General features: G+C 29.8%; 1 protein-coding gene across 1 annotated transcript in view; it reads left to right on the top strand.

Annotated features, from left to right (window-relative positions):
* The first annotated feature begins 854 nt into the window (after nt 1–854).
* LOC107440775 (GAS2-like protein pickled eggs) overlaps nt 855–14,360 on the top strand; it is a 91,008-nt gene continuing 77,502 nt past the window's right edge. Inside the window, exon 1 of the mRNA XM_016053806.5 lies at nt 855–1,619. Within this exon, the coding sequence (XP_015909292.1) occupies nt 918–1,619 (702 nt within the window). The 5' untranslated portion in view covers nt 855–917. The remainder of the gene's footprint in view (nt 1,620–14,360) is intronic.

The raw sequence follows: 14,360 nt of genomic DNA, 5'->3' as shown, positions 1-14,360 counted from the left end.
AAATTTATCAATCATTAATATTGTGAATTAAAGAAATTTCAATAATGAATTACTGTTATTACTCTTTTAGATTTAAATAACTACAAATTTGAAAAAAAAAATTGGTTTGGAAGTGAACCATGTTTGGAAAATTTTATTCGTTCTAAAATATAAAATCGAAAAGAAATAGCTTGAAAAAAAACTTTTTTTTTCATTCATATTCAAAAATTTATCAATAATTAATTTTGTAAATTAAAGAAATTTCAATAATGAATTACTGTTACTACTCTTTGAGATTTAAATAACTACAAATTTGAAAGAAAAAAAATGGTTTGGAAAATTTTACTTCTTAAGCAAAAAGAGACAAAGGTACGCTGTATTTTACAACCAAAAATTATTAAAATGCTAAACATAATATTTTCTCTTATTTTGACCTACATTAATACAAAATAATGAAGAAAAAAATATGAAAAATATGTTTAATGAAAATTCTTCGTCAAAGGGTTAAATGTTTCACATATTCCCCATCCATGATATTACATTGCTTTAAAAGAGTTGCATCTTCTGGAAAGAAAAAGCATGGATAATTATTGTATTACGTTAAAAGCCACATCAATTCATTCACAGAAGATAAAAATTTCCTGTTACGGGTATAAATGATACCGAACAATCCCCAAACATTTTACGAATCGTTTAAGATTCATTTAATTTCATTTTAATCACATTCCGCAATGACGGGAAGTTAACCGAAAATAAGCAATTTTTATCCGGCATCCGAAACAGTTAATCACCTTGACAAACATCATAAAGATTCGATAGCGGTATGATTCTACTATTCATCTCGTAAGAGGTCGCCCCCGTCGCCTTGGTGCAGTGGTCACGTGCGGCGGCGCATCGCGAGAAGGATTGATCCGCATGCCGTTCCAACTCTCATTCGAATGGCCGTGTTCGACGAGGAAGATACAACCGCGGGGCGGACGAGGCCCAGGCCCTTCCGCCCCTTCCGGAGTCACGAGGAGTATCTCTACGCGATGAAAGAAGATTTGGCGGAATGGCTACAAGCCCTTTACGACTTACCGGTCACTGCGGACGATTTTATGGAACAATTAGAAACTGGAGTGGTGCTATGCCGGCACGCCAACCGTGTGATAGCCGTTGCGAAACGTCGTGGCCGGATTCTGGACGAAAAGTGCCGGGAAGTGGTGTTCCGGAGTGAGGTGCAACCGGGCACTTTTCACGCCAGAGACAACGTGCATAATTTTATTGCCTGGTGCAGGGGCGCACTCAAGATCAAAGAGTGCCTCCTCTTCGAAACTGACGATTTAGTGATGAGAAAAAACGAAAAGAACGTTGTTTTGTGTATTTTAGAAGTGGCCCGCCGGGGCACCAAATACGGGATGCCCGCCCCCCTTCTTGTTCAGATGGAGCGAGAAATTGATGCTGAAATCGCAGCCCACCGTGATGATACCAATGGAGAGTCCCGAACCCCACCGTCGTCCCTGTCCCTTCGGGGAGATTCGGACGAAGGTGGACACGAAGCGGACGATGATTCTGAATCGGAGCCCTTAGCGACGCCCCGGCAACCTCAGCTGCCCCAGCAACAAATTGTCACCAACGATCTCAGATCACTACACGAACGGGTAAGTTTTCTTTTCTCTTACTTCACTAAAAGCATCTTTTAAAAGGAAGCCCTGGCAATTTTCCCACCCTCCTCTCTTAGTCGCCCCTGAAAGGTAGTCTTTCCGGCGCATGCTCTATCTCGGCAGCGTAAGGACATTTACACTGATCATTCGCTTAAAGTTTGCTCAAAAAATATTTATTTTCACGCGATTATATTATTTTATATGTTTATGAATGTAGTTTCTTTTAACTATTAGTTTGTGAAAAATGTTTCTCATCAGAAACACCTATTAGATACGACTATCAAAATATTACCTGGGTAGCGTACATTTTCAAGGGCAGGGTCAAACAGTGACCTAGAATTGAAAGGGTTGTTCAGGAAAATCTCCAATATCGTATTAATAAAAATTGTGTTTTAATATTTCTACAATATAATGGAAGTAAATTTTCTTTTAATTTTCATTAAGTGTTCAACAAGCTGACGATTACTTATATTTCTCAAGTTTATACAAATTTAAAAAAAGCATATAGTTTCTAGAGGATTTTTTATTTAAATTTTTTTTAAAAAAATGTAGGTAATTTTAATTAATTAAAAAAATTTAATTCTTATTATTTAAAAATATTAAATAATTTTTTATTTAAAAAAAATATAGATATAACAAAGAGAAAATATTAAAAAAAAAATTAAGCCGCCATCTAGGTGTTTTACGCGTCTGCTTAATTTAAAATATGACACTACTTAAGTTAGTTTCTCATTTCGCTTTGTTATTTTTGTTAAGCCTGCACCTGTAATATTAATACTATTTGCTTCTTTATGAGTAATGAATTACATAGGTAAATTTTATGTTCTTATGTGAGAATAGAACTTAAATTAAATTACAATTCGAAATAAAAAAAAAACAATCTTTGATATTCTATATTTATATATTGAAAAAAAAATTAAGAATTGATGAAAAACGATTCCGAAAATGTGATTTTATAAAATCATTTGCTTTAAAATAAAAGATACTTTTTTCTAGCCTATAAAATACATGCCTTTAATTTTATAAGATAGGTTGGTTTTTTACTTCCCCTTTTGCCTAATACGAAACTAAAAATTTAAAACTGGCACTAAAAAGATGATCCAATTTTTTTTAAAAAAAATTATGTGAATTTTAATTGTTTACTCAAATAATATTTTAATTCATTAAGTTAAGAGGGAAAACTTTAGTTTCTAAATAGTAAAGTATACTATTATTTGCAAAATGTAAACAAGTCGAAATATTTCGTTTTTGTTACTTTTTCTTGTTAAGGCAATTTGCAAATTATTTTAATTCATTCACAAGTGATAATAAATCAATATTATATTTATGCTTTATTGAACAGTTTATATCGAATGTAATTGACTATAATGTCTAGAAGATATTGTGAAATTAATGCATTCTTTTATGATATTTAGTCATTCTAATATATTTTATAAATAGCTTGTACCTCCTCTATGTCTTATTCTTTTTTTTAAGCTATATCTTATTTAGTTATAAATAATTAATTTTAAATAGGAAGCGATTACGAAAATGCATTTTTATAAAATCGTTTGCGACAAATTTAAAAAGACAATATTTCGTTCTAGACTTACGAAGGCTGATTTTACTCTCTCCTTTTCTTTACCAATAAGAAACGTATATTGAAAACTGATAATAAAAAAAAAAACGATTTCAGAAAAGCCAGTAAAATCGTTTGTTATAAAAATCTCTTTATGCTTCTCAGTTTCAATTCAATAAATTAAGATATAGAATTATTTTAGATTCTAAATAATTTTATTTCTGTGGTTTACAAATTATAAACGCTTCAGAATCTTAAAGGTTGTTTTAATAATAGAACTTTCATTTCGATTTCATGAAAAAAAATTTTTTTTTTCTTAAACTTGCAACTTCTAAACGTTTTAAAAGATTTTTAGACTCATTTTAAATTTTAAACTGTTCTTCCTATGACAAAACTGTGCTTCCTATGAGTATTTTATGCATTTAACTTCATGATAATGAATTTTATAGTAATTTATTAAATTGTAGTTAATAAAATTAATTTTTACTCTAATAATACCTATTATCAACACTGTATTTCATTAAGTTTTCCAGATATTTCTATAAATAGGAGATGACTAATTTTATGAATGAAATTACCATGTAATTCCAGTCCATTGGAAACAACTGCTATTTTTACATATAGTTACCCTTTCATACCTTTTGAAACCGAAATCGATTCGGTGACTATTAATGCGTCATATTAAAACCCCTGTCCTGCAGACGCATTAATGATTCTTTGTCTACCGGACTCGTAGGCGTAGCAGTAGACAGTCTGTCTGCCGGATTTAGATCATGCGTTAGTTAGGCGTCACATCTGGCTCTTCTAACCATATCACAGAAAACATGTGGCATTTAATTAACTTCACATTTTACTTTTTTTCTTTAAATATACTATACGAGTTTTACATTTTACACATATTTTATGTGTAAAAAAATAAGTGCTTTTTTGTTTAGTACTTAAAAAGTACTTTATTTTCAAGAATAGTAGGTTTTAGGGGATACTTTTTTTTAAATTTTTGTCTTGTTCGAAATAAAAAAAATGAAATCATGAACGTATTAATAAGTGTGATACTTGTGCGTCGTTAAAATTAAACTAAAGAACGGTAGACGAACTGTAAAAGTAACGTAAAAAGTTCTAATATAAAAAATTGAAAACAACATAAAAAGTTCAAATAATTAATTAAAAGAATTGTCTGAAATGATGCATGAAAGTCAACCGTGACCTGATGTTTCGAAATCTGATTTTCGTTAATTATTATTTATTAACTGTTATTTTTATTCATTAATCTTGGGATCTAATGTAGGAATTTCTAATCTGTTCTTTTTTAAATTAAATTAAAAATTAATTTAATTAAAATTAATTAAAAATAATCTAATATAATAAAATTAATTAAATTTAGAAAATTTAAGGCTTAAGTAATCCCAATATTCATCTATGACGATTTTGTGTACCATTTTGGAAAAATATGTGTTACCTATAGATCAAGAAATTTATTTTTTACTTTCTTTTTAAAGAGAAAGCCAGTTGAAAGTTATTTCTTAATCAGAAAGATTTAATGTGAATTTATTCATTTTTATTGTTTTTTCATTGCTTCATAAGTCTTAAAAATACGTTTTATGTTAGGCAGTTGAATTCGCAAGTCTGCAGAGGCTACGTTTTTATAGTTTAAGTCAAGTCTAGTAGTTTTTAAGTTGAAATTGAATAAAATAAGGTGAATAATAATTTTCAAAGAAAAGTTATAAATTGTGATTTATTTCAAATATATTGCTTTTTTACATGAGTAATTTCATAAAAATATTCTTAATATTAAATAAATAATGTATTATTGGTTGGATACAAACCTATTCCAGGTTTTAGAAAATCGTAGTTGGTTAAAAAAATAATCTAACTTACGGAACCCTTGTGACCTTTTCGCGAAACACCATTTGGGATCTGCTGCTTTATTGAGACCATACTTTCTAGAGCTTAAAAGTGGTTATTTAAGTGTCAAGGAACGTACAATTTACCAGATAATGACTAATACATTTAACTTATCGATTTTTCTCAATTAGGTTTTTTATAATGAATAAGGATTTTGATGTGTTTATTATTAAAACGGATCATACCTTTTTAGTAACACAACAAGTTTAATAAAACAAAGATGAATACATAAGTACAAAAGTAAACATCATTAACACAACATTTCCATGCGAGCACAAACCTTCTCTACCCATCTGAAAAAGTAAGAAAAACAGTTCTTGTTCGTTTTTCCCTCTCGAGGGAAGTTTAATCGTTCTCCCTGTCATAAGTTTTATTTTTCCCTTTTTACAGCTCCGAATCTCACTTTGAATGCTAGTCAAATTTATAATTTGCAGTGTTTGGTTAGAATGTAAAAGATTTTGACGTATAGTTGCCACCATTTTTTGTGTTGAGGTAAATTAAATTTTTTCTCAATGCATGGTGTCAAATTTTTTTTAAATTCATTGTTAAAGTTTTTAGTTATTTATTCATTTTTTTGTTTGTTTGCTGGTAACACATATTTTTTATTCGCATTAGAATCAATTTAAAGACTTCATTGCTAAAACGTTTCTTTTAAAAAACAAGCACATTTTTATTTATATATTTCGCATGAATTCTTTTAAAAAAACTGTTATTTTGTCTATTTCGTATAATTTCGTATAACTGCAGTTCTGTACTCAAAAATGTATTTTGCTTACCTCACCACCAAAAATGGTGACAACTATACAAGAAAACTTTTTACAGTGTACGTGTTGGGTTAGCAACTATACAAGAAAACTTTTTATAGTGTACGTAATAAGTTGGTTACCAAGTCCCCGCCAATTTTTCTTTAAAGTTTAGCATTCTACATACCATGATACGTTTAGTACTTTAGTACCATTGTTCTATTTAGATAACTCGAAAGATGATGTTTTGTCCAACACTGTAAAATATTTTGGATCAAATACCCTGATTTTAGTACCTGAGTGCCAGTTTATTTCTAAAAAAAACTGATATACCGTAATTTTCATTGTAATAATTTCCATAAAATCTCCAAAGCACTCTAATTACATAAATATATCCGTAAAAATGACGGAACAATATTTTGCGGGAAAATGGAATTTACGGATAATGATTTCAAGGTGCCAATACTTTATACCGTAATTTGATCCGGTATTTTTTACACCAAAAGTTTTTACAGTGAACTTTTTAGCCGGAATTCATTCTCTTATATATGAATTATAAAGTAATTAATGTTAAAGAATGTCTTATTAAACACTTAATTACTTATATTAATACATATCCTCACGAAATATATAAATTTCATAAGTGGCTGATTCTGAATTGTATTCATACAATTACTTTTGGAGTAAAATACATTTTAACTGAAGCTAATGTATATGTCCATATTTATCTTAAAAAATATTTGAACTTATAGACTTATCACTCATGCAAAGCATGAGCTAAAAAATTTAATGAACTTTGTGGTGAAAGTCATAAAAGTTTAAATCGTGTCATGAATCATGTTGTGAAAGAAGGCTAAGTATGAAAACTTTCAAATGTGTTTTTTTTTTAGAATTTCAAATAGTTATGTATATGTTTTGGATAATAATTTTCAATTCAAGAAGTGGATATAAAAACTGAATTCATTGCGGTTCCCGATTCCAAAATTGTGCTCGTCTGTGTCCCCCTTTAGAAAAAGATTGCACGCCTTTACGCTGTAAAATCAGGGGTCTATCCGGACATTTTGTGTTTTGTGAAAGGTCCGTTTTTGTAAAATTGTGAAAAAATTACTCGTAATTTGTGAATATAAAATAAACGTTAAGTCACATTCTTCCAACCAGGCTCCGCTTTTGTGAATTTATGCAAATAGGGTCCGTTATTGCAAAAAAAACCTTTTCAAGGAATTTTTAAATTGTAAAGATATGCAAAATTATGCTCAACACTGTAAAATTATAATTAAAAAAATTAAATTTTAAAAAATAAACAGCAATTGCAGCTACTAAATTAGCGATGCAACATGCAAATATTTGGTATTTAGCCTATACTGCTGAACGCAGAATATTATTTTCGGACAAATAAAGGAAGAAGCTTAGAGAAGCTTTCCTACTCTAAGGGAAGAAGCGTCTGCCAAAGACAAAATTTAGTTCGTTTACATATGTCTTCCTCCCCCCCCCCCTTCCTGGGACGGGTTTATTGATTAGCAAAACAATAATGAAGATAAACAAATTTGTGAAGGGTCCGATTAAAAGATAAATTATTTTGTGAAGAATAAATATAGTTTTTAAGTTAAAATATTTTGTGAAGGGTCCGTTTTTATGAAAAGATATTTTGTGGAGGGTCCGTTAACGGACCCAAATTTCTTCTTAGCAGACTCCTGAAAATATACCGGATCAGTAAAAAGTACCTGCACTCAGGTACCGGTATTTTTTACCGTAAAATAAATACATTAAGGAACAAAAAAATCTTATATACCATATTTTTTATACTACTAATTACCATAAAATTACTGAATTACTTTGATTAAACAAATATTAAAAATTACGTTGTAATATTACGGTTAAAATAGATTTTACGATAAAATGGTTTTTATCGATGATGCAACCTACTTAGGTTGATCCGAAATTTTTTATAGTCTCCAGCAAAGTGTTATCCCTACTCCTATTTAAAAATAGAACATATTTTTCAATTTGGTATTTATTACAAGTTAAAAATACCAATTCCTTATAAAGCCGAAATTTTACCTACGTCACTTCGGTATACAGAAAGGTATCAAATTACCATAAATAAATTTAATATACTATTTCAGTAAAATACAACTCGTAGAACATCTCGTTTTATTGGCAGATTGCGTTTGACTGACGTTTTTCAAATTTTTTTTTTTCATTGCCTGAACCAATCTCTTAAACAAACGTCAAAAAACACCTGTTAAACACATCGCAGAAGTTTTATCGACGTCGTATCACGTCCAATTGTTGTTTTAGCTGTTGCATGAGTTAAGACATTTTCATCGCCGAAAAATCCAACGCCATATATTTCGACGTTAATATTATTCAGCTTGGCTCCATTTACCTGATTATTCATGTGAAAAACGACACACAATCCGCCAGATTAAGTCGAAAAAAGCAAAAACTAAATAGAAAAAGAAAGCGTATATCAGCTTTGATAAAACAAAACTCGTGTTACTGATTTATTATCTTTTTTTCGTGTTTTTCCTTGTTTTACAAATTCTTTATATCTACCGTAACTGTTTCTGTCAAAACATAGTTTTCTGTTTACAATTTACTGATTTCTTATATTTATACAATGGTAACTTATTAACAATTTTTTCCGATGTTTATAATTGGTGATTTTACTATAATATGAATACATGACTCCTATAGCTACCGCAATTATCAGAGCGATTCTTTTAAACTTTTGTTTTTATTCTAATTAGTTAACAGAGTATGATTTGTCATTTTATTAAATCAACGCCTTATTAATTTTCACGATGTTTACATACCCTAAAAAAAGTTTTATTTAAAAAGAAAAAGAAAACCTCTTCAAGTTTTTTTAATGTTTCTAAGATTTTATTAAGTACACTGTAAAAAAATTACGGATCATATAACGGTATAAAGTACCGGCACTTTAGTTTCATCATCCGTGAAATCCATTTTACCGGAAAATATTATACCGTAATGTTTAATATTTATTTAATTCAAACGATTCAGTGATTTTACGATAATTATTACCGTGAAAATAAGGGTATATCAGATTTTTTTGTTCCACTACATGTTCCAGAAAAAAAATGGATCCGTAAAAGGCATTTTTACCGTAAAATATTATATCATAATTTTCACTAGAACTTTTTTAATGAGAGTTATTCAGTGATTTTACGGTAGGTATTACTGTAAAAATTACTGTATATCAGATTTTTATTCCGTAACATGTTCCAGTAAAAAGGGATTTGACAGTAAAAAGCATTGGCACCCTGTGTGCCTGCACAATTTAGCGAAATTTAATCTGGAATTTTATACAATGTAGAAAAAGATCGGTATTGGAAGATAATAAGTTAAAAACAAGCTCACAGTACTAGCTCAAGTAGCAGTAAACAAAAGTAGTTCATTTTCAATTATAGAATAACTATCTTAACTTGTATACAGTTACAAAAAAAGCTCACAGTAGTAGCTCAAGTAGCAGTAAACAAAAGTAGCTCACTTTCAATTATAGAGTAGCTATCTTAATTTGTACACAGTTGATAATTTTCTTTATAAAAAAAGCACGTTATTTGTAAATGCGTTTATAATACCCATACATAGCCATTATTGTGATTAAAGCATAAATACTTAGATTTATTATTAGTTCACAATGTATAGGCTATTAAGCAAAGAGAACTTTCTGCAAATTTGTAAAGATTTTGTTTTAAACAATGTCGAAAAAATGTATTTTTTTTAGACCTTTTATGATTATTGTAGATTTATATTGCAATAAAATTTGCTATTGAACAATTGATAGATCTTACTAATAAAAGAGGCAACTATCATTTTGTGTCATTAAAAATATAAAATTAAAGATTACGCATTGTATTTTTCTAGTTTTCTTTTTAACTGTCAACCGTAACTTTTTAAAGTATCCATTGAATATGACGACATTAATAATGTCAATGACAAAGAAAAAGAAACTGTTCACAATTTTTTTTTGTTGTAAAATATCTTTATAACACTGATATAAATATTGATATGAAAGAAAAAAAACATAAATAGCTACTTAATATGAGTTTTTAGATAAACTTTATGTTTGAAAAAGAATAATTTTAGAGCCGTGGCTGAACATTAAATTATGTTTTATATTGAAGATTATATTCAATTTGAAGGTCATGGTTGTTTACTATTATAAATCAAACTTTTATAAGTTTTAATGTCGATGATAATTGTGTCTTGCATCTGAAATGCAGCTTCGTGTTTAAACCATAATTATAAAAAGCATATTTATTAAATTTTTCGCTAATTATATTAAAATTGAACTAGTTTTATGTACTTACCAATTATAATGCCAGAAAGTACATTCATAAATAAATACATAAATTTTTTATCTTTCTTGTGAAGGACAGTGTTTTTTTTTAAAAATTTTAATATTAAAACGCTTGCAGTTTTCAAAAGAAAATTCTGAAGTTTTCATGTTTTGTACTAGGTTTGGCATTTTCTTAATTTACTGCAATGGCAACTCTAGGAAAATATTTAAGAATTCATGAAGTTGCTTTATCTGAAAAAATATTCTTTTAGCGTTAAATTTACGGAAGCTAGTAAATTCATAACGGCTCATGCTCTTGTCATGATGGAAGGAACGAAATCGTCTGCCGAATGAAAAATGCAATATTTATTCACTGTTCCACTGCTCGCATGACGCATTAAAACGATAAAAGTGGCAGACGAACTATTTTTTAGAATATTTCGGAAACTAAAATTGGATTATGTTACAAAACGTCTTATAAATGTAATTTTTAAAAAAAATTCCGTGGTGCTTTAGAGCTTAGCTTATGAGCTTTTTTATATATTAGTTTTCCGTCCTATCATATATGCTGCTGTTTTTATTTTATAAAAGAAAATGCTCTTCTGTTATATTTTGCGTTGCCAGTTTTATTCTTTGAAATCGTTGGAATCGGTTTCTTATATTGAAAACATTCTCTTTACTAATCGTTTTAATTTTGATTGTTACATTTTTTTGCTGAATAGCAACTTACATTCATTGTAGTCAACGTTCTCAATTGTTCTTTTTGAAAATATGTAAGTAATATCGTAAGAGATAATAATTTAATTAATATTTTTAATATTAATATTTTTGATATTTTTCGAAAAGGCTGTTAAGGGTAGTTCTTTCGTTTTTTAATATTTTTCGAAAAGGCTGTAAAGGGTAGTTTTTTTCCTTCTCTGATCAGCCATTCAAATTAAAGACTTCGTACTTATGTCAAAGATGAAAACAAGAAGGGACATATCGTCCATGAAGATTATGAAAGGTACACCTAAACGCGACAAGCTTCCTGTTTGCTAAATTTATTGTCTTCGACACGAAGTTAACTCTCTAGAGTTTCGTAAAACAAATAAGCAAATACATGAATGTAATTTGTACGGTTGTTTTGTTATCTTATCGAAAGAGAGAAAAACTGAGTAATTCTCTTGCCATTGGCGATTAACAGAATCACTTCCTATCAGAATTGTTGTTTATTAGTTATATACAAAGGTTGATCCGGATATCCGAATAGCCAATTAATCTGTCAACTGTGATTTAACTGCTTTTTACCTGGGAGTAATATTTCTTCACTAAATAGCTTAATTTTTTCCTCAATATTTCAAAACTCTGTTTTCTATGACAGCGTTATTTACGTTAAAATAATTAGTCTTGGTTATCCCTATTTAGTTTAAAAATTTTAGAATTTATAAACTATAAATTGTGAAACTTTGTAACCTAAAAAATATACTCATGCGAAAAAAATTGTTTATTGGAGAATTCGTTTATTAGTGGGGGAAAATCAAACTTACTCAGCAAACGGTTTTGTAAATGAGGTATTTTAAAAACCGTTTTCTAATTTTTATGTAATATCTATGAAATACAATAAAAAAGGAATTTTTTTCATTAAATTTGAATAAATAGCAAACGTATGTGGAATTTCTACTGAGTTTTGTCTCAAAAGTTAAAACGATAAAAATTTGAAAATTATAATATTCTGCTGGCTGTTAAAAGAGAAATCTAATGTTTTTCGGTCCATAAGAAAATAGCCATTTTTATTTAGTTTTCTCATAAACTGCTTAATCGATTTTCAAGAACTTAAACTTCAGTTTAAAGGGAGGTTTATAATAATATCCTAAATATCTTAAATAGATAAGGAGTCCAAAATTGCTAAAACTTGATAAACGCCAAGATCAACCTCAAATCCATTTTATTTCATTCTAAGAAATTCGAAAAAAAAAGAAGAATTCTTTATGAGTTTTGTTGCCCTCAAACACGTATATTTAAAGTCAAGGCCCCTTATTTTCACCACCACCCTCATCCCTATCTGCGCATGTGTACCTAGAACATTTCACCGAAACGTCGTCGATCGAAGAATATCCCTTTCCTCCGTGAGAAGAATTCCAAAGATCTTTTTACGATATTCCAAAAGATTCTCGCGTGCCACATTCATCTGGCGACGACTTGGAGGGAGATCGACGCGGACGATAGTGTTCTTTAATTTTCATATCCGTTTTTGGCTTACTCAATACCCAATCCTTCCATTCTGATGAGAGAAAATTGGGGGAATAACACCCGGCTTTGGCCTGGTAACTTTCGTCCTTTCCCCAAGGTCGTTTCCCAAAAGAACATTCCACACAAATGAATAACTATCAGACACGGTTGACGAACAAAAAAAGACATTGTCTTCGATTTTGATTGGCATAGTAACGAAATTGGACAGGAAAGAAGTTACCGGTACAGAGGAATTTCTGATTTGTTTTCAACATCTTCCCACTGGTTTGTTGACCATCTTAGCAATTTCGAATAAATGCTGCGATTATCGATTTCGTATTCGTTCCCACTAGTTTATTCGTTCAAACGTGAAGAGCCCTCCTGAGCATTAATTAAATTCAAATTTGGAATTCTGAGATAAGTCATGGAGATTAAATAGAGTTGTGTTGTTTTTTTCTGCTGCGTTATTGGATTTTTAACTGTTGTAATTGCGTTATTAAATTTGATCGACCGGAAAGTTTATTTGCATTGAAAATAAACTTTCCATTTCGCGTTATGAGACATTTAATAATTTATAGTTCACTGGTGCGTAGAATTCTTATCTTTCAGTAGTTTTGATAGTTAAAAAATTTTTTTCTTTCTAAATTATGAACTTTCTCGCTTTCATGTTGTTTTGATAACATTTTCATGCTTGTCAAGCTTACTACATCACGAATGCCGAATCAATTTTTGGAAATTGTTCGGTCTAGGGATAACTTAGTGCTAGTTTTTTTGTGAAAATTATATAGTGTACTGTATTTTAACAATAAAGATTGTTTTATTTCCATGACAATTATAGTTAGTAAATTGCGCACTCGTTTACCAAGAGAAGTGTGCGATCATACGCTCATTTAATTCAGTGGACTGTATTTAACCAATAAACAATGTTTTATTTCCATGGCAATCATAGTAGGGGTCTGTTTAGAAGAAATTTGGGTCCGTTAACGGACCCTTCACAAAATATTAACTTAAAAACGGACCCTTCACAAAATGATTTTTCTTTTAATCGGACCCTTCACAAAATTATAAAAGCACAAATTTATAAAAGCGGACCCTGGTTGAAAGAATGTGAGTAATTTTTTCACAATTTCACGAAAAACGGACCTTTCATAAAATGTCTGGACAGACCCCTGCATAGCTAGTAAATTGTGCACTCGTTTACCAAGAGAAGTGTGCGATCATACGATCATTTAATTCAGTGGACTGTATTTAACCAATAAAGATTGTTTTGTTTCCATGACAATCATAGTTAGTAAATTGCGCACTCGTTTACCAAGAGAAGTGTGCGATCATTCGCTCATTTAATTCAGTGGACTGTATTTAACCAATAAACAATGTTTTATTTCCATGGCAATCATAGTTAGTAAATTGTGCACTCGTTTACCAAGAGAAGTGTGCGATCATTCGCTCATTTAATTCAGTGGACTGTATTTAACCAATAAACAATGTTTCATTTCCATGGCAATTATAGTTAGTAAATTGCGCACTCGTTTACCGAGAGAAGTGTGCGATCATTCGCTCATTTAATTCAGTGGACTGTATTTAACCATTAAACAATGTTTTATTTCCATGGCAATCATAGTTAATAAATTGTGCACTCGTTTACCAAGAGAAGTGTGCGATCATTCGCTCATTTAATTCAGTGGACTGTATTTAACCAATAAACAATGTTTCATTTCCATGGCAATCATAGTTAGTAAATTGTGCACTCGTTTACCAAGAGAAGTGTGCGATCATTCACTCATTTAATTCAGTGGACTGTATTTAACCAATAAACAATGTTTTATTTCCGTGGCAATCATAGTTTTAGTTATTTAGCTATTTGATTAATGATTAATTTCCTTATTTTATAATTGATGATAAAAGTTAGTGAGTTTCAAGCATCCCACACAGAGAAAAAAATTCCGGTAAATTTACCAAACTGTATGGTAATGACATTTCTGTTTAAACATACTCCCATAATTCTGGTTAGCAAAGCCAAAATA

Source organism: Parasteatoda tepidariorum, chromosome 6, assembly GCF_982258835.1.
Source record: "Parasteatoda tepidariorum strain Cologne lab strain chromosome 6, Ptep-v5.0, whole genome shotgun sequence".
Classification (NCBI taxonomy): domain Eukaryota; kingdom Metazoa; phylum Arthropoda; class Arachnida; order Araneae; family Theridiidae; genus Parasteatoda; species Parasteatoda tepidariorum.
The sequence above is the reverse complement of the archived record's forward strand: the minus strand, read 5'-3'. Positions and strand labels throughout refer to the sequence as shown.